The sequence below is a fragment of the Bufo bufo genome, chromosome 3 (assembly GCF_905171765.1).
Source record: "Bufo bufo chromosome 3, aBufBuf1.1, whole genome shotgun sequence".
Classification (NCBI taxonomy): domain Eukaryota; kingdom Metazoa; phylum Chordata; class Amphibia; order Anura; family Bufonidae; genus Bufo; species Bufo bufo.
In genome coordinates this window covers 147,837,417-147,859,639 of record NC_053391.1, presented here as the reverse complement: position 1 = coordinate 147,859,639, position 22,223 = coordinate 147,837,417, and the positions used below count along the sequence as shown (strand labels likewise).

General features: G+C 44.1%; 1 protein-coding gene across 3 annotated transcripts in view; it reads right to left on the bottom strand.

The window, feature by feature from the left end:
• Positions 1–22,223, bottom strand: part of POLA1 (DNA polymerase alpha 1, catalytic subunit) — a 450,237-nt gene that overhangs the window by 293,615 nt on the left and 134,399 nt on the right. For all 3 annotated transcript variants that reach the window (XM_040423702.1, XM_040423703.1, XM_040423704.1), the window contains exons 22-25: positions 13,320–13,419; positions 11,588–11,712; positions 10,696–10,845; positions 10,145–10,267 (exon numbers count right to left, since the gene is read on the bottom strand). In XM_040423702.1, the coding sequence (XP_040279636.1) occupies positions 10,145–10,267; positions 10,696–10,845; positions 11,588–11,712; positions 13,320–13,419 (498 nt within the window). The remainder of the gene's footprint in view (positions 1–10,144; positions 10,268–10,695; positions 10,846–11,587; positions 11,713–13,319; positions 13,420–22,223) is intronic.

Below are 22,223 nucleotides of genomic sequence, written 5' to 3'. Positions count from 1 at the left end.
AACGGCGGAGCTACTCATTACTGAGTTCATGTTTGGAAGTTGGATTTCTGTTTTGGGGGGGTTTAGTCTTTTTTTGGAGGTGTGGTCCTAAACTTTTGATCAGCTGAAAAACAGCCTGTTTCAGTTTATTCGTTGTTTTCATTAAATTGAATGCTCAAAAAATGTTTTGTCTCACTCCCATTTCTTCTTGTTGCATGTTGAAGCTCTACTTGGAACCTTGTTAAGATCCAGCCATGCTAAATATGATTTTTTTGCCATTTTTCAAGTGGTTACATGACCCTCCATCAGCAGCCATGTTGAGGACAGGACCTCTGAGTGGAACGCACAAAAGACATGACAAACAAGGGTACACGCCATATGAAATTACACAAAGTGCCATATAGACATCAGGGTGGGTTCACATGTTTTATGCCTCTGTTTGACGTATACATTATAAAAAATGCAAAAACGCAGCACGCCACGTTCTTGTATCCTGCAAAGTGTGAAAAAAACCATACGTTAAACGGATGCCTTTAGATTGATGCCATACAGTGGGTTCCATTGAAAAAAATAAAAATAAATTGGGTATATTCTTTTTTTTTCCCCCTAACATATACATCAACCTGAAGTATAAAACATGATGTGGGCCGTCCTGCTCAGAATTCTGACCAATATGCATATAGAGATGCTTGTCAAATACTGATAGGGCCGCTAAAATGACTCCTAAAGTCCAGAAAGAGCAGGAGTTTAAATGAATAGATGTGAAGCTAGGCCCTCAACCTATTCATCAAGGATCATCTTAAAGGTTATTTGTGCTACTAAAAATGTCACATCCTTCCATCTGAACTGTGCTGATTAATTAGTTCTCCATTACTAAATTAACCCATGAAGGAGTCTGTCCTCAACACTTTAGTCAGGTTAGATAGTAATCTATATATTCTATTCTAGGAAGGGGGAGTGGGGAGACAAAGCCGGAATGACCTTCATGGTCCAACAACTGGTGCGTAAGGAACAGCACAAGCATGAATGTCTGGCATGTCGGCAGTGCTTTGATGACGGTCACATGACAATCACATGCTACCATTACAATTTTTGCTATTGTTTCAATTGAGCCATTTCATTGCTATGCCGCACTACAATAAGAGTGAAGTTAAAGGAGAGCCTCTTAAAATAAGTCCTTAAGAAATGATTCATGACCTGAAGATGAAACAGTGGAACCATCATTTCTGAAAATGCTATAGTTAGGTATAGGAAAAGGGAATAACTCAGCACATGGCTACCGAGGTACTAGAAAAGACTGACTGCTTATTAACTTTACAGGTGACTGGTGATCTGCAAATACAAAACTTTTCAAAGATAATCACATCATGTTTCATGTATCAGTAAGTATCATGCTGGTGTACACAGGCCCAGATTTAGTAATCCTATAGATGGCATAAGCTTAGCCAGGCCGCCTAGACCTGCACCAGATTTATCACAGGGGCTCAGGCTTGGCTTACTTTAAGACAGATTTTTACACCAAAATAATGTACAAACTATAGATGTGTCAAACTGTGCCACGTTTTCAACATATTCTGATGAAAACACATTAGTAAATCTGGGCCAGTATTTTCAGACTGATCAATGGCATGATGCAGTTTGTGCATCGGCAATGTCTCACTTCCCCCATAGAGACTAATGGAAAAAATAATGGTGGAAACACTGGCTAGCACCAAATTCAAAAATATCAACACTGCAGTGTGCTGCCGCATTTTTCTCTTTTATATCAGGAGAAGCCAGAAGTTTCTTAACATGGTCCACTATGGAGCATGCTAAATACTGTGTGATACTATAGGAGCCATTCCTGGTTAGGGTACTTTCACACTTGAGGCAGAGTTATCCGGCAAGCAGTTCCATCGACGGAACTGCCGGATCTGGCAATCTGCATGCAAAAGGACAGCATTTGTAGACGAATCCAGATGTGGATCCGTCTCACAAATAAATTGCAAGAATGGATCAGTCTGTCCGTTTGTCATACGGAAAAGCGAATCAGTTTCAATTTTTTTTCACATTTTTAAAGGTCTGCGCAGACCGGAAGGACGTATCCGGCATTGCGGTATTTTTTACATTCTTATGGGAAAAAAATGCCGGATCCGGCATTCCAGCAAGTGTTCCGTTTTTTGGTCCGGAGATAAAACCACAGCATGCTGCGGTATTATCTCCGTCCTGAAATGGCAAAAAGACTGAACTGAAGACATCCTGATGCACACTGAACGGATTGCTCTCCATTCAGAATGCATGGGGATAAAACTGATCAGTTCTTTTCTGGTATTGAGCCCCTAGGACGGAACTCCGTGCCGGAAAAGAAAAACGCTAGTGTCAAAGTACCCTTAGCTTTTCATTTCTGTATTTTGCCCAGTGTCAGTGCATACACATGGCCTCCAAAAAATATGAGACTGTTTTATGAGGCTAAAAGTGCACTTTAGATATACAACCTGTTATACTGAGCGATAACTAAGGGGCTATCTTAGGGCTCTTTCACACGAGTAATACAAATGGTATCCGGGTTTGTTCAAGAACAAACTGATGGTTTTGCGCACAAGTTCAGTTTTTTCTGCGATTGCGTTCAGTGAGTGCGTTTTCCCATCTGGATTGTATGCATCTTTCACATATGTGAATAATAACAATCTACCTCTGCTGGCAACCATCAGTGAAAGACGCATTGCATCTAGATGCAATCAGTTTTTCAAGCAAGCCCCATTTACTTCTATGGAGCCAGAGCTGCGAGGAAAATGCACAATATAGAACATGCTGCGATTTTTCCTGAACACAGAGAAGACGCATGAAAAACGATACTCGTGTGCAAACATACTGACTGAAATTAATGGGTTAGGATTCAGTCTGGATGCTCTGCGTTTGCTACATGTATTGCATCCAGACCGAAAACTTGCTCGAGTGAATGAACCCCTACACCACAGTGTCCACGTTCAGAGCACCCACAGACTCACGGGCACATCCATCTTTATACAACTTTCCCTCTTTTGATGTTAACAGTATGCAGATGTATGTGCGTGTGAAGATAAGCATGCACAAACATGTCTACCTATATTTAGAAACAGATTGTTTCTATCGTATTCTAATTTTTATTACTCATTTTACTTTATATATGAGCTTTTTTTTACTTCTTTGTATTAATCAAAAAATATGGGATAATAAAAAGAGTTACCAAAAAATATATTATATACAGCTTGCATCCAGGGGCCTATCTGTATTACTACACTTCACAATGATGCAGAATGCACTGTTATTACATGTATGTATCAGGACACCGTCAGTAGAAATCTAATTCTAATGCAAATGCAATAAAATTCGAGGGGAAAAACAAGACTCTGAAAACTATAATGTAAATCCCAGCCATGCAGTTATGTACAATCATAAAAATGTAGGTTCAGGTACATAAAGAAACTTGAGCACAAGATGCAGTACCTAAAAACTGGAATTACATTTTTCAGGGCTCCACTGAGAACAGTCGAACAACTATACAGAAATTCTGGGAACAATGAGAGCGCTATAAATAAAAATTAAAAAGAAAAATGGAAAGATGCAACAGTTGTGAAGACGGTGTGGGTTTCAGTTCTGTCAGAAGTAGAAAGGGCAGGGGCGAAACAAATCTCCACCAATAGCAAGATCTTTGTGATAATCTATCATACATGCTTGGCATGCCCTGTGTAACAGAGAAAGGTTGCTGGGCTTAGCCAAAAGGTTCTGCCTTGTTATCTAGACCAGCTGCTGGGAGAGAAGGGGGGGAAATAACATTGACCAAAAGTACATTACAAAACCTAGAAAGATTGAGCCATCATAATAGAAAAAATTACAAGGATATGAAACATGGTGTCAAATAAGGCTATGGACCTATGTGCTAACCATTAATTCAAGTGTACTATCACAGTTCTGACTATTTGCCTGTCAGAAGGCCCAAATGACAAAATCTTGGTAAAGAATCTATGTTCATCACAGACCACCATTAAAACTTTGCCTTTATTTCAAATTTTTTTTTTATATATATATATTTAAAAAAAAAAGTATACCAAAGTACTATATAGTGTGATGTCGGCATTTGGAACTAAGAAGGGAAAATCAGATCCCTAGGTTGTCCCTATGCTACATACCCTGCCTAACTGCAAAGAAAAAGGTGGTCAGTCAGCACATCCCAATGCGCAGGGCACGTTGCTATGACTGAGAACAACACTGTAAAACAAAACATGCAATGCAACAGCTCACTGCAAACCAAATAAAGTACAAAAATGCATAATAATTGCTAGTGCTATACTTATAAATTAGAGATGCTTGGCAAATACATTTTGTACAAAATTATTTGAGCCCGTCTGACGCACGTCAAGGCGATCTCTGTAAGACGGGTTCCCAACACTAAATTCTACCTGTTATGTGCCATGACGGCTACGATACAATACCCTGCCTAAGGCTACTTTCACACTCGCGTTTTGTGCGGATTCGTCATGGACGGATCCGTTTAGATAATACAGGAACCTCCTGTATTCCCTAGGATGGCCCTGGCACGAGGATAGACACCACCACAAATATCAAGAAGAGATGGTGATATCAAAAAATAAATAAAATAAAAAATAACGGACCGCAAAGTCCACTATTGCAAATAGAAGATTAGATGTTTCTCACAATGTTGCAAAATATAATAGGCACAAAGGTAAATGATATAAATATCCCAGGTCAATAAATCTCCAGTGGTGTATTTGGAATATGCTATTTCCAAATATAGTTATCCCTTTCCAGATACAATTGAACCTACGCGTTTCGCCCTGTTGATAATACTGGCTCATGAGAGGACACTATTATTTGATAAAATTCTCTATGTTATTGATTGAACCTAGTATATAGATGATATGTTCACAATGCAAACAGTAAACGGTCTCACAAAACACTGCTACACATTGGACCTCTTGTATATAAGGACACTGGTCAATAGTGGAAGGGTCTCCAAACCTCTTTACAATGTAGTCATATGTCCCGGAAAATAGGGGTATAAACATATAGGTAAATTGTGGATTGTTCAGCTCACACTAAAATTGCACCCAGCAATTGATAAATAACGATCCCAAAGCTTTACGCAGCCAATGGATCAAGCCAAATAGAGCCACTGAGAAGATCATGGTAGATGGCGCCTCGGTAATGGCTGGGCCTAAATTTCTGGTGGATGTAACAGGTGCAGCTAAGGTTTAATGGTGGTGGTCTGTGATGAACATAGATTCTTTACCACTATTATTTACTTAATTCAAGCAGACACTATTCTGAACATTTACTGCACTTCCAACATTTTTCTCATATGTTGTACTTTTGCACATTAGACACTGAAAAGTAAAAAAATGAAACAGTAATGGCAACAAACCAGTAAACTTAAAAATAAAATATGGCAATAAAATTAACTCTCTCCTTGGTGCCCCAAGAGCAAACATTTGGGGACATCTACCTTTATTTCAACAGTAAACCGACTTGTCAGCACTGTTATCTGAATGCACCTGACATGTCATCTATGGAGTTGCTGGGTACTGCCACAGCAGTTTTGTATGGGACACGAGGTGAGCTTCAGCCACAAAGTCTTTATTGTGTTTTTTTTTCCTATAAAGAAGTCTATGGGAAAACGCATGGCAAAATGCCACACCCTGAGCATGTTACAACACAAATTGCAGGAAACGCATAAAAATCCACACAAAAATCCACACAAAATATACAGTTTTGCAGGTCATTTTATATTTTACTATTGACCAAGATGTAATATCTGGATGGAGTGTTTTTCACTGCCACTAAAAAACAAACAAACACACACGTTTGGAACCATCCCAAAGGCTGGTTTGTGTGTATACTGCTGGTTTTCTACACAAATCCAGGGCATTTCCATTCTGTGAGGACATACCCTTTACGGTTGTGTCACAATTTTTTTTGCTGTAGTCATTGAAGTCAAAGCCAGAAGTGGATCCAGCAAGAGGGAGACCATGTGAAACCAGCCTCATCTATGTTTTTTGTCCCTCATTTATGGGCAGAGGCACAATGCCGGCTAGATGTACGGGCCGGCACGTGCGCATTAAACCCTCTTGTGCCTCTGCCCATAATGGGGAATGAAGCGCGCAGGAGCAGCGAATCTTGTGGACGGCGCTGGATTTCTGAAGAACCTAGGGGGCCCGGAGGGGTGAAAGGGGAGGGGTTTCATATAAAAAGGGGGGGGGCCTGGGCACCGGCCGCTTGAACGCCACCCCTGGGCACCTTCAAAACCTAACATATTGAATAAAAGTGTTTTTTAGCGAAAATACGCGACGAACAGTTATACAGTAAGTAGCATTCCAATATGGGGACTATAATGCTGATCATGGGGTTAGTGTTCTATAATTGTCAGTTTAGGTGAAAGGCTCCCTTTTAAGGTACACATTGGGCAAAACAAAAAGGATGCAAAAGGCATAGTACACTAAAGTGTAAAAGGTTGGGAAAAAGGCTAGAGTTGAGTGAACAGTCCACTACAACTGGTCCCTGTTCAGACCCACTTTAGTTTGCATATAAACCAAAGGTTGGGGGTCACATTTATATTTGGAAGAGAAGGGCAATGCTGTATGAATTCCTCTTGATTTTTCAAGTGCTTTCAGTACTATCAAGAAGAAATTGTTAAAGGGAACCTGCCTTTACTATGACTGGTTACCTGAGGGTAGCAAAGTGTAAAGACAGACCCACTGATTTATAGTACTGACATGCTGAAGCCCGAAGATAGATCCAATGAGGCTCACCCTCCTCCGCCTCCGGAAGATGACTGACCACTTTCTATCCTATGCACTACAGGAAAGAAACCTGCCCATCATCATCCTGAAATCAGAGGGTCTGCCACTGCACTATGCTGTCCTCAGTGAGGGCAGCATAGTGCAGGTTCCCTTTAAGTAAGAAGCAGACGGCTGTTCGTTTGTTGGGGAACATCAATTTCTGATACTTTGTTATGTAGCACTGGAGGACCACAGGTGATGGGAAGATGGAAGAACAATACTGATTTATGTAATCTCCAGAAATTCTCAGATGATTCTTTTGCTGGCTGCTTTGATGGAGGGGGGGGGGGGGGGGGGGGGTTTGATTTGGCACACTGGAAATTAGCGGGTGCTTTTGTGGAATGGTGTCAGATTGATAGCTTAATTTTCAAACTGGCTAAAATGAAGGAATTGACTGATTTTTGTAGGAATAAAGATGATGGAGCCTATTATTATTGATAGACAAGATAGGAAAACTGTTGGGTATGCAGAAAAAAAGCAAGATTGAAGGGTACATGTCGATAAGGTTTATAAAAAGGAGATGAACATTCCTTTATTTCCTCTAGAAGCTCAAGTCCCTTAAAGGGAATGTATCATCAGAAAACAACCGATTGTTTAATCATGTTTTTATGTTAACATTTTTAAAACATTGTGGGTGTTTTGTGTTCAATTTTTCCATGTCACTATCTATGTTTAAAAAGAATGTATATAATCCTGCAATTTCCACACTGGCCACTATGTGTATCTTGTTAAGATTTTTAAGAACAGCTACATGGGCTCCCTGACATCCATGGGAGAGTTTTCTAGGCGTACAGTGCGATCTGTGCAGAGGTCAGGAAGGAGCTGATAGGCTGTGATATCACCTAGTTTGAATGGTGGATTCTGTCTTATCTATATAGAGGTGATACTGGTTATTGTAATTCTGTCTGTGGCGATAACTGGTACCAAAAAGTTACCTGTGTAGAACAGGAAATAATGCCCTATTATTAGACCTAGTGGCCAGAGTGAAAACTGCAGGATGATATACATTTTTAAATATAGTGACATGGGAAAAACAAAAAAAAATAATTATAAAATCTTTAAAAAAAAAACAAAAAACACATGACTAGGTCATGTGACGCAAGGGGAGCAGGTCACAGCTGCGACAGACATGTGTTGTCTTGCTCCCTGTCAACAGATGTGCGGCAGGGTAAGGAAGAGGTGGCCTGGAGTATTAGACACCGAACCAGCGTCAGGGACCAGGTAAGCATGATCACTACTGCAGTCGGCCACTCCTGGGAGCTCTGTCTTACTCTTAATAATCATATATTAATATATATTGGTGGTTGTTTATTGTATGTAATATGATGCTGCAAATCCCTGTTTTAGGGATTAATAAATTTCTCTCTCAAATTTGGATCGGAGGGAAAAAGTCCTGTCTGCACAATTTTTCTTTTCTTTTTCTTCTTATTTTTTTTTTTTTACATTTTCTTGCGAAATGTCCGTCACAAAATAAACATCAGAGAGGCAACATTGTGTAGATTGTTAAAACTTTGTACAGTCACTGTGAAGTGTGACAATATGCAATTTGTAGCAAAATAGAAAAGTTTAGCAACATGAATACCAAAAGTTCAACAAGAAATTACATGGTAGTTTCAGGCAACATTTATTTCAACACAGAGAGAAAGGGGGGATGTACACAAATGACAACTAAAGAAAAAAATATGGAAGACAGCTGCAAGAACCAAGACTGGCACCAGAACGTAATAGGGGAATAGGATAGTTCCATCCGTTACTGAACAAGCCAGAAATCCGCTGGCAAATTATGAAACGATAATTATGTATCAAATGTAAGGATATACAATATATATCTGTGTGGTGGGCACAGCTGTATTACCATACCGTCCCAGACATACTGATTACCACAATCATGTAAACTCGAATAGTCATGGTCCAAGATCAAAAGGAACAAGAGAGGGCACAGAGCTCATTTAATAGGGGTGGTCTATGATGTAGTAATATAAAACTAGAGGATTTCAAAATATAAAAAATAAAAATGAAAATAATAAAATAAAAATCACTCACACAATAACTAAAGGCATGTGTATAAAAGAAAGTTAGCCTGGTATATTACACCAAAAAATGAAACATTTCCAAAAATGTAATGGACGGTCAGCACAATCCCCAAATTAAATTACAACGCTAATACATTCGATTTGGGGCAATTCATCCAAGACGGATGTTCTGTTAAAAAAATAAAATAAATAATAATAATAATAATAATAATAATAATAAACAGAACAGAAGTTGCTGATATTGTAAGAAATGTTGATTGAGTCATCCAATTAACTCAGAGAAGGGGGCAGAAAAACAAAAACTAATTGGAACCCTTTCATACTTTATTACAAGACTCCTTAGCAGTGAAAACAAAAGTTCAGATGCATGAAATCTCTTAATTGTTTAATGATCTAAAAGTATCTATCGCCACCTAGTGAAAGATCTGGTATGTGAACCTTCTAGCCTGCCAGAGTGCACAAGCCAGCTGAACAGACCTGGTGTAAGTCGGCAAATACTTTCTTCTTCACAACAGATCACCCTGCAACAGCGCAATAACAAGGATGTATTTAACCCTGCGGTAACACCACTAAAATAAAAGCATACATCTCTACTGCGAATAGCCACATTCCCGCAGCTAGCACAGAAACCACAGCAATTTGCAGGAAACGGCACATTCGGTGTTTGGGCTACTGGCAAAGAAAACCAGCGCAACTGCACAGTGTAAATATGCTGCAAATTATACGAAAAAATGCAAAATAGTCAGCGAAACATGTTACTTTAACATCACATTATAAAGTAGGTAATTTCTTTTTGTATTTTTGTAGCACAATATTAAAAAGGGAAAAGCTATGGAAATGGGGTATGAGGCACAATGCCACACCGGTGACACAAACCGTGGGCATGGTCCTCGTCGCCACAATAAATGGCATTTGAAAGAGGCACCTCATTATTAGAAGTCATACTATTACACTTGTGTCGTTATGTTTGAGAGAGATTCATACGACCTTATACAGTTTTTATGAATCTTAAAATTTTATAAACTGTATAGACTAAAATAGAGTAAACATAACAATATTCCAGGCAAATTTCATATTAACTCCACTACGAAATGCACACTTAATCGGGAGGATTGTTCAGCCACTATATTTAATTAAGGAAGACTCAATGTGTGAGGAAGAGAAGTTAAGAACATCAATATCGAAACTGCAGAAAAGACACGGCTTTAAGCTTTTACTACTAATGTGACGTGAATTTCATCAGCTCTGTAGTCCCTATCTCCCCCCCCCCCTAACAGCAGGGCACAACGAACAGGAATCTAAAACGTGATCACTTACCTCGCGCCCTTGATGAGTGACAAGAGCAGCAAGAGGCTTGGCATAGAATCTGCTGTAAGAAAAGCCCAGACAGCCATACATGCTGTTGGCAGTCAGCTTCAGAGCCTTCTGTCTGATGTCATACTGAACAGAAACAAAAGTAGAAGAACAAAAATATGAGTGAAGTAAACATATCCGTAAAAGTAAAAAAAAAAAAAAAAAGAAAAAAAAAAATGAAGTCTCTGACCCCTTCCTAGAAATGATGTATGAAAACTTAAGAACCACTACACCTACATACACAAAAAAAGAAATTCTGATGCTGGCAAAATGAAGTTTGCACAATCTGCGAACCGCGCACCAATGTTTAACAGGGAAAGAAAAAAAATTAGCTTTTTTAATAACGTACTGTACATGTCACTTTCATTGTGCGTGTTATAATTATGAATTGCTGATTTTATGATCCACATTGGTGACACTACAGGGCATGTACAGCATATACATAAAGAAGAGTTTGTAGGGAACAGTAGATGCACGACCCCCTTACAACAGACGGGCCTTCTGCGCATCATTACCTGCAGGTACATGTCTGGATTGAGGTCAGGCTGTTTCATCAATTGCTTGACGTGACGTCTTCTCTCCACTAGTTTGCGGATCTCACGAGGTAAGATTCCCATTTCCAGATCTGAATTAGGTAGCTCCGGAATCTCGTCTTGATCCTCACCCTGCAGAAAAACAGAAAATACAGAAGACAAGCATTAAGCCACAAAATTCTTCATTCAGCTTCACCCTCTCTGCAAACACAGGAGCGCATTGCAAGCAGCAACATTTCATAGTCTCGTGCAGCTATAATCGGTCCTAAACCGCTGTCCCCGCTCAAATGTGCTGATTATCTTGCAAGACGCCAAGCAGCCAAAGAGAAAAATCAGAATCTAGCAGACTGCTTCCACAAGCACTAGCAATTTTATTCATAAAGGGAAAACATGGCTTGTTATCAACTGGATAGCAGTACAATTAACCCATTGCTTATGGTAGGCTTGCAGGAATAGGTTCTGTCGTTTTAAGCACAAGCTAGTTACCTGGTGTGCTGCATATATAAGGTAAGCAGAAGTGACACAGCTCATAAGGACTGACCAATCGTTCATTTTTCGGTCTGTAATAGTAACAGCTCTGTTTAGAGTAGATTAAGGACTACAAGCAAACTACTAGATTATGTACACACACACACGCCAACGATAAAACTGGCCAGTGCTAGACCATTCATTTTCTGGATCGCCTGATCTGTACAATTAGAATCCAAAAGGTAATTATGCTGTATGTCACACATGTCTGAGAGAATGCGCTGTCCGACACGGATCACTTTCTCAGCAGATATCATTTACATAAATGTAGCGTTATCAGAGGAATACTTGGACACAAGCACTTGTATAAATGGTTGTGCCAGCGATCACTATGCAGCTCACTAACCTCTTTTGCATTCTGAGCATTCGCAGCTGTTCGATGCACTGTGGTGAAACAGATGTTATACTCTTGTATAATGGACGGGTACAAGCTGTTGAAATCCAGAAGCAAAATGAACTTGTCATAAAACCCTAAAAGGGAAATATAGAATATGAAGTTATTCTGACAAATCTGTAAAGCAAACCAATCCGCTAATCCTCACAACTCCAAATCAAGATGCTCATGAAATTAACAGACCTGTTCAATATGGAACATGTGTAAACCTACCGGAGCGTTCTGAGGTTGTAAGGTGAAAATGGGGGCACATAATGTAGGGGAAAATAAATACCTGAAAATACTTACCGCCCTGCACCATAAGGGCATGTTCCCACAGGACGGATATGCTGCGGATTTTCACCAAGGAAATTGCAGGGTTTTACGGTAGCAGAAAATTGGATGACATAATGAGATCTAATCCAAACAATGTAGAAATTGACCTACAGTATGCATTTAAATCCCCATCCGTTCTGCAGATCTCCACCACTGATTTCACCCTTGGTAATGCAGTAAATCCATCCAAAAATCTGCAACAAACCCACCTGTAACTCATTCACATTTTGATGCAAATTACGTTGCAGATACTTTTACAGAATTTGTTATATGGAACATACCCTTAGTGTTCAGTTTGTTGTTGATTTTGTTTAAAGGGGGTTGTCCACCTTTTATTAAGTGAAGGCCTGTCCTCAAAGTCCATTGGAGCTGCACTACAGTGACAAGATGAATCTACAACAAAGAGGCTGTCTGCTTCCCGCGCAGGAGCTATGGCCAGACAGCTGATTAGCGGAGGTGGACGTAGACTGACCTGCACGATACTATACAGATTAGGCATCAGGGGCACCACTGAATGAATCTAAGAGAATATTTCACAACTGAGCTTTTTTGTAATAACTAATAAAAGTAGTTTTCCATGCTGATTTCTATTAAAAGGGGCTGTCCGAGTGTTTAATACTGATGATCTATTCTGAGGATAGGTCATCAGTATCTGATCGGTGGGGTCCGACTATCAGCACCCACACCTATCAGCTGTTTGAAGAGACTGTGGTGCTCCTTGTGCACTGCAGTCTCTTCCTAGGCCATGGCCTTGGAACAGCATTGCCCCATTCAAAGGCATTGGGCTATGCTGCAATACAGAGCACAGCTGCTATTCAGTGGACGGTGCTGTGCTTAGTAAGGTGTGAGGAGGCCATGGCACTAACTGGAGCACCACTGATCATAGGTCAGCAGTATTAAACACTATGACAACACCTTTAATATAACATTGCACAAGAATGTTGTTGTTTTGCAATCTGCAAAACACAGATACCGGTTGTGTGCGTTACGCATTTTGCGGAATGGAACGGCCGGCCCATAATAGAACAGCCCTATGCTTGTCCCTAACACAGAACGCACACGGAGTAATTTCCGTTTTTTTGAGGCCCCATTGAAGTTAATGGTTCCACATATGGGGATCAAAAAAGGGAATGGACACTTTCGTGTGCATGAGCCCTTATAGAAATTCCAGCTTCATCATATTTCTACATGTGAAACAGAACACATTTTTAGTTTCCATTCACTTTCATATATGACTCAAAACTGGTGAAAAATTGATAAACAGAAAAATTTTACTTTACATTACTCAATGTTTAAGATTTATTAACATAAAACTGGAAACCAATTTAAGGGGGTCAAAAAAATAAAAATATCAAAATCAACTTCTCACCAACTTTTGGATCCAGGACTAACCCCCCAGCATAAGCAGCCTTCCGACGACCTTTTTTGTTTTTATTTTGATCTACATCCAGGTCATCATCATCATCGACCTGTAATAAGTAGCAGAGTATGACAGACTTAGTCCTCCATTAAAACAGGTCAATACCACAAGTATAATCGCTCCCAAAACAGAAAGACAAAAGACAGACAATAACCTGTACAATATTTGTAAGCTTAAAGCTATGGAAGAAAATTAGGAATAAATTAAAAAACGAGTGTTACCATTTCAGGGGGTGTCTCCGCACAGCCCGAAACTATGCAATCAATCAACACATGTACATTAGAAGAGCTCTCTTCAGAGAAGTCTTATCATAGGACCTTGTATTTAGGTGAAATCATTTTATTAAATTTTTGAGAAAACTGGTTTTATCTTCCCAATAAATACCTTTTGGACAATTATTTTTATGCGATTTACACTTTAAAAATGTTTTTGGATTTTTACAAAAAAAAAAAACGCACTGAAACCGCACCAAAATCGCAAGTGGCATCAATGCGTTTTTTATTTGATAAGATTCCTGAGACAATAAATAATAATTGTATGGAAGCATTTTAGTCTTGGAGACTAACAGCCTTATTCTGGCATTTAAGGAATATGACCTTTGAAGATTTCAATATTATAATTTTTTTACGATTATTTGGTTTTATTTGATGCTCCTTTTATGCCAGATCCAAAACTGTTTTTATGTGATTTTGTTTATACCACCCTTAAACCAATTCGCTTTCAAATATGTGAGAATGAATATAATTATTATATATATATATATATATATATATATATATATATATAAAAATGAAGACACCGCAGCACATCCGCAGGTGAAAAAATGTGGATCTTTATTCACCCTTGCGACGTTTCAGTCCACTTGCTGGGACTATTATCAAGCTTGTGCTGCGGTGTCTTCATTTTTTCTGTATTATACACCTTGGTAAGGTGTTTTCATCGCTGGCACCCATTCATCTACTACCAGGTGTGCTGCCCTGAACCTACGTTGTATAATATATATATATACACATACACACACCTAAAGAATTATTAGGAACACCATACTAATACGGCGTTGGACCCCCTTTTGCCTTCAGAACTGCCTTAATTCTACGTGGCATTGATTCAACAAGGTGCTGATAGCATTCTTTAGAATTGTTGGCCCATATTGATAGGATAGCATCTTGCAGTTGATGGAGATTTGAGGGATGCACATCCAGGGCACGAAGCTCCCGTTCCACCACATCCCAAAGATGCTCTATTGGGTTGAGATCTGGTGACTGTGGGGGCCATTTTAGTACAGTGAACTCATTGTCATGTTCAAGAAACCAATTTGAAATGATTCGAGCTTTGTGACATGGTGCATTATCCTGCTGGAAGTAGCCATCAGAGGATGGATACATGTTCTCATTCTGTTTACGCAAAATTCGGACTCTACCATTTGAATGTCTCAACAGAAATCGAGACTCATCAGACCAGGCAACATTTTTCCAGTCTTCAACAGTCCAATTTTGGTGAGCTTGTGCAAATTGTAGCCTCTTTTTCCTATTTGTAGTGGAGATGAGTGGTACCCGGTGGGGTCTTCTGCTGTTGTAGCCCATCCGCCTCAAGGTTGTGCGTGTTGTGGCTTCACAAATGCTTTGCTGCATACCTCGGTTGTAACGAGTGGTTATTTCAGTCAACGTTGCTCTTCTATCAGCTTGAATCAGTCGGCCCATTCTCCTCTGACCTCTAGCATCCACAAGGCATTTTCGCCCACAGGACCACCGCATACTGGATGTTTTTCCCTTTTCACACCATTCTTTGTAAACCCTAGAAATGGTTGTGCGTCAAAATCCCAGTAACTGAGCAGATTGTGAAATACTCAGACTGGCCCGTCTGGCACCAACAACCATGCCACGCTCAAAATTGCTTAAATCACCTTTCTTTCCCATTCTGACATTCAGTTTGGAGTTCAGGAGATTGTCTTGACCAGGCCCACACCCCTAAATGCATTGAAGCAATTGCCATGTGATTGGTTGACTAGATAATTGCATTAATGAGAAATAGAACAGGTGTTCCTAATAATTCTTTAGGTGAGTGTATATACTGTGTCCCCCAAGGAAGAGCGAGAAAGTTATACAAAAATCTTGTTTTCTCGCCCATTTTCCTTGGGGGAAACAGGAGACCTTGGGACGTTCGAGAGCAGTCCAAGAGGGGGGGGGGCACAGCTCCAAGGCGAAGCACCCGAAGGCATCAAGGAACCGCCGCCTGCAAAACCAGGCGGCCCAAGGCAGCATCCGCCGAAGCCAGAGTATGCACCCTGTAGAACTTGGTAAGGCGTGCAAGCAAGACCGGTGGCCGCCTTGCACAATTGCGCAAGCCCAATGTCTCTGGCCCAGGAGACACCTTGCGCTCTGGTGGAATGAACGGCGACACCGAAGGCGGAACCCTGCCCTTGGCGCGGTAACCTCAGCAATAACCATTCTGATGAAGCGGGCGAAAGCCACCCTGGAGGTCATCAAACCGTTGCGCGGACCTCCTAGAACCACAAGAGCCGGTGATCTCCAAGTAAAAACTGCAAGGCACGAACAACGTCCAATCGGTGAAGTGTCCGTTCCCGGGTGGGAAGGGGAGGACGATGGCCTCGTTGAGATGAAAGGCAGATACCACCTTCAGAAGGAAGGAAGGGATGGGATGGAGAACTGTCCTTCCCTGGGGAAGGACAGAATGCTCGGAACAAGAAGTGCCGCCATCCAGACACCTGTCTGAGAGACACGATGGTTACCGAAACACAACCGTACAGAACAGAAGGAGTAGAGAGAACTTCTGTAACGGCTCCAAGGGGAAGCTTGGAGCGCCGAGAGAACAGTATGTAGTCCCCAGGGCGGTACCGGGGGACGGTACAGAGGAACCAATGAGCCACTCTGTGGAAGAAGGTCTTGACAGGCCCAAGAGGGGCCAGGGAACGCTGGAAGAGGATGGACAGCGCCGACACTTGACCCTTCAAGGAACAGAGTCCCAGTCCCAGGTCCAGGCCGGACTGGAGAAGGACAGAACCATGGGGAAAGAAAGGCAGAGTGGGGGAATGCCCAGCTTCCCGCAGAACCCCAGGTAAGAACTCCAAGTCCAATACTAGATCCTGGACGAAGCACGGCCGGGAGCGAACACTAGCGCGCCCGCTGAAATTGCCTGGGCAAGCGGGAAAAACCCAACGTGATCAGGCGCAGACCAGTAACACGGGCAGAATAGTCTGGCAAAACTGGTCCCGTCGTCCCGTATCCACCTGGAGTGGGGAAGCAGAAGGGCAGACGAAAGGAACCGAAAGGGCCCGACAGATGCCAGGACAAGACAGGCTAAAGTCCATGTCGATGTTACCACCAGAGGAAGGGGACCTACCATCCCGGTGTGGGAGATCTAAGGACAATCTTGACCGAAGGGTAATCCTCCCAAGTTACCGAGAAGGTAAGTCTACAGCAGGACAATCGCCTAGAAAACGCAATCCACATGGAGTGATATGCCCCGAGCGAGAGCCAAAACACAGGTGGCGAGAAAAAAGCTACTCTGAGACGCCCGGCTCACCGTCTCGCAGAAGGCAAATACCCTGAAGAACCCAAAGTGGAGGTCCCCCGGACCTGGATAATTGAGCACCCAAGAGAAGTTGGGTGACCTTCCCGAGGGGAGCGGCCCGAACTTGGTAGCAGAGCAGAACTGAAGCGCAGAGGGCGACCATAGGAAGGACTCCTACCACACTGCATCCGAAGAGGAGGAATTGGTAGTAGGCGAGGGAACCGTAGTCCCGCCAGAGCCAACGTAGAATTCGAGGGGCGCTGCAGACAGCACTCTCGTCCATGGGACCGCTTGCGCAGGGAAGCAATGCAGCGGGAGGATGAATATTAATGCATCTAGGAACAACGAACACTCCCCAGGTGGAAGGGCCAACTTACATGATGGATACCGTCACAACGGAACCGCAATATACAATCCAAAACCGAGAATGAGAACCGCCTAGCTCGGTGCAGTAGAGAGCAAGCAGAACCCGTCCGGGTCAGGTGGAAGCAGAATTATCTCTTCAGAGAAGAGTGCAAGGATTGTGGCAAGCATCGTATCCCAAGAGAAACAAGTATGTCACAGGAGGAAGGGAGGCATACATACGAGCAGCACCGTAAGCAGTAAGGCGGCCAACCCACCTACGGGAGGAGAAGGCATACACGGCCCAAACAACGAAGAGCGCACAAGAACGTCCGCTCACTGCAAAATAGTCACTCAGCGAAGGGGGCCAGCCACAGAGTCCCACAGTATCTACGGAAGTGCAAAGTGCCGCCCGGAAGGGAGTTACGCACAAGACTAGAATGGCATGCGATGGAACGCAAGCAGTCCGCCCAGAAAGAGGGGAAATGTACCTGGCAAACACTGCAGTCGGTAAGAGTGCAAAGGCCCGCCCCAAAAGGGGGTGATGCCCAAGGCCAGTACGACTTCAGAGAAGTAGGACATACCATATTCCGCACAGAAGGGGGCCATGCACATGGCCGCACAGTATCTAGCAGGAACGCAGGAGGTCCGCCTAGTGAAAGGGGAACATGCACAGGGTTATCCTAGCATTAAGTGATGGTGCAATAATCCACCCAACACCGAATTTCCAGAGAGTGCAACTACTCCGCCAATGAAGGGGGACATGTACGAGTCCAGCACAGCATCTACAAGGACAGCCGTGGGTCCCATGAGCGTGCCAAATTGCGCCCATATAATGAGAGGTGGTCATGCACCAGGCCAGCACCGTATCCAATGGGAGTGCAAGCACTCCACCCATGGAAGAGGGCCATGCTCATGGCCAGCAACGTATCCGGTGAGAGTGCAGTATTCCACCCAGAGAAGGGGGGGGGGGGGGTCATGCACATCGCCAGCATCGCATCCAGTGAGTGCAAGCACCCCGCCATGGAAGGGGGTCATGCACATGGCCAGCAACGTACCGGCGAGAAAACAACCACAGTCCGTGAGAGTGTACGTATGCCGCCTGAGGGAAGAAGGCATGCCCATGGCCGGCAGCGAATCCAGTGAGTGCAGCACACCACCCATGGAAGGAGGGTCATGCACATGGCTCGCAGTGGATCCAGTGAAAGTGCAAGCAGCCCGCCATGGAAGGGGGTCATGCACATGGCCAGCAACTTACCGGCGAGAGAACAACCCCAGTCAGTGAGAGTGTATGTATGCCGCCTGAGGGAAGGAGGCATGCCCATGGCCGGCAGCGAATCCAGTGAGTGCAGCATACCGCATATGGAAGGGGGTCGTGCACATGGCCGGCAGCGAATCCAGTGAGAGTGCAGCATTCCGCCTATGGAAGGAGGTCATGCATATGGCCGGCAGCGAATCCAGAGAGAGTGCAGCATTCCGCCTATGGAAGGGGGTCATGCACATGGCCAACCTGCAGTCGGGGAGAGTGCAGTATTCCGCCCTAAGAAGGGGGTCATGCACATGGCCAGCCCGCAGTCGGGGAAGGAGGTCATGCATATGGCCGGCAGCGAATCCAGTGAGAGTGCAGCATACCGCATATGGAAGGGGGTCGTGCACATGGCCGGCAGCGAATCCAGTGAGAGTGCAGCATTCCGCCTATGGAAGGAGGTCATGCATATGGCCGGCCGCGAATCCAGAGAGAGTGCAGCATTCCGCCTATGGAAGGGGGTCATGCACATGGCCAACCTGCAGTCGGGGAGAGTGCAGTATTCCGCCCTAAGAAGGGGGTCATGCACATGGCCAGCCCGCAGTCGGGGAAGGAGGTCATGCATATGGCCGGCAGCGAATCCAGTGAGAGTGCAGCATACCGCATATGGAAGGGGGTCGTGCACATGGCCGACAGCGAATCCAGTGAAAGTGCAGCATTCCGCCTATGGAAGGAGGTCATGCATATGGCTGACAGCGAATCCAGAGAGTGCAGCGTTCCGCCTATGGAAGGGGGTTGTGCACATGGCCACACCGTATCCGGTGAGAGTGCAGTATTCTGCCTAAAGAAGGGGGTCATGCACATGGCCAGCCCGCAGCCGGGGAGAGTGCAGTATTCCACTTAGGAAGGGGGTCATGCACATGGCCAGCACCATAACTGGAGAGGGTGACGAATTCTGCCTATAGAAAGGGCGGAAGGGGGCGCATGCCGTATCCCGGGAGAGGGCAAGGGTCCGCCTAGAAGAGGAACATGCACCTGGCCAGCGCGACATGCCGCCTATGGAAGGGGGGGGGCATGTATACGGCCAGCACTACTGAGATCAGGCTGCAGCGTCCTGCGCAGCCAACAAGAATTCCGTAATTTATTTACCCCGTTTTTTTTTTTTTTTTTAAAACACAGCCTCTCTGAGGCAAGAAGTGGGCCACTATACAGGGGCAAAGCATCTCTGAGAGGCAGGAAAGGGGCCAGTCATACAGGCCCATGAGGAAGCCCAGATCATAATAGAGGGTCTCCTCTAGATGGGAGCCGGCCCCTGGAGATGGCAGGTACCCAAAAGGTTAACAAAGATCCGGCCTGGGGGGCGGCGCAGCGATCCCTCCAACCGAGGCCGGAATTTTGCGGCGCCCGGCCAACCGGGAGGTACCGACAGTCGGCCGGGACATGGAGGGAGCCGGAGTGGCGCATGTACATGTCGGCCGCGGGTGCCCACCCCGCGGGCCGGCAGAGTCAGGGGCCCGGGGAAGGAGGGCCGGAATTGCGGCCCAGCAGGCCGCGAAGCCTGGGCCAAAATTTGCGGCGCCCGGCCGACCGGAATGCGCCGACGGCCGGCCGGGGCCTGTTGGAGCATCGCGCTCAGTAAATGTAGGCGGCGGGTGCCCACCCCGCGGGCCGGAAGCGAGGGCCCTGCGCCTCGGCAGCGTCAGGATCTGGCCCCTGGCCCTGAGCAGCGCACCGGTAAGAATGGGGGGACCCTGAAGTCCAGCACAGAAAACCCTGCCCTTGGTAGACCGGGTGCCCATAGAGGAGGGGCAGGGGCAGCTAGGTGCGGGCCCCTTGGCCCTGAAGCAGCGACCGGTAAGAGGGAGGGGGACCCTGAGACCGGGTGCCCGTGAGGGTAGAGGAGGGACGCCGGTATAACCCCTGTGTCAAGGGGCAGCTAGATGCGGGCCTCCGGGCTCTGTTGCAGCATTCCTCCCGCAGCAATCTGCAGCTACCTTCAGAAGTCTGCAATGTCCTATGGAGGGGAGGAGAGGGAGCAGATTGCCGCGTTGACCCCGCGTTGGCAGGATGCTGGAAGAGGGACTTGGCGTGCGGGCGACCCTTGCGCTGGCAGGATGCAGTGGAGCTAGGCTGCCCTGGTCCACCTTGCCTTCTGTGGGGGAGGCAGCAGTGCGGGTGACCAGCACTAGCGCAGCTTGACCCCAGGAGAAACAGAGAGAGAAAACAGCCCTGCAGAGCAGGGAGTGTCTTGCCTCCTTGGACACTAAGCAAAAACTGGCAGTCTCTCTCTCCAGGCTGAGGGTATAGCTGCTGGAGGAGGGGCTTAACAGTTTTCACTTAGTGTCACGCCTCCTAGGGAGATGAGCTATACCAAGGTCTCCTGTGTTCCCCAAGGAAAATGGGTGAGAAATACCACAGAATTCCCCTCTCCACAAAAAGAGCAGATGTTTTTAGCACTTTATGAATAGTGATAATTATCAAGCTCTATTCATCTCTGGATACATTCAGTGTAGTGTAAGGCCACCTGATGCAGGTGAAATTTTTTTTGTTTTTTTACCAAAAATCATAGCAGTTTTGGAAAAATTATACCTGTGCATTTTTACAGGTAAAGCAGTTGTTTTGATTCCAGAAGTGCGAGAACTTGATCCGATTTTTGAGGTTCCATGTGGCTAAAAAAACTTTGCTTTCAATATTGCTTTTATGAACCTCCCACATGTCAGGGATTGGAGCTAGGTGCTTGAAAATTGACCATCTGCAGATCTTAGGTTGGGTTCACATCACGTTTCATGCCTCCGTTTAACGGATACGTTAAAAATTTTTAAAAAAAGGATACAAAAACGTAGCACATCATGTTCTTGTATCCTGCAGGGTCCGGGGAAAAAAAAATAAAAATGGAAAAAAGCGTATACTTTTTATTTTTATTTTTGCAATGGAACTCTACGGTGAATGGATGCCACTGTATGGCATCAGTCTGAGGCATCCGTTTAACGTTTTTTGTATACGTTAAACTAATGGGAAAAATGTGATGTGAACCCAGCCCTAGAGACACTTGCTACTTTCTCATTTGCAAAACCTTATGTCTTGTTCTTCTTGGTGTTGCAATGTCATTGTTGGGGAGTGTAATAAGCAGACACTCCTGTTTTGGAGAGATCATTTTTCTTTATTCGTTTTAATAACATCTCAGGCCAGTTATGGCAATCATTCAGCTCCTGAGTGGGTGCAATCTTTAAAGGGAACTTGTCACATTGAACCTTTAAATTGACTTAGCCATTTGATTGACAGGGCTAGACATCTCATCTCATGTAGCCACATATTCTTGCATTTGTGCAACCCATACCAAGTATATCACTTAAATGATATTACAGTCGTGGCCAAAAGTTTTGAGAATGACACAAATATTCGTTTTCACAAAGTTTGCTGCTAAACTGCTTTTAGATCTTTGTTTCAGTTGTTTCTGTGATGTAGTGAAATATAATTACATGAACTTCATACGTTTCAAAGGCTTTTATCGACAATTACATGACATTTATGCAAAATCAGTATTTGCAGTGTTGGCCCTTCTTTTTCAGGACCTCTGTAATTCGACTGGGCATGCTCTCAATCAACTTCTGGGCCAATTCCTGACTGATAGCAACACATTCTTTCATAATCACTTCTTGGAGTTTGTCAGAATTAGTGGGCTTTTGTTTGTCCACCCGCCTCTTGAGGATTGACCACAAGTTCTCAATGGGATT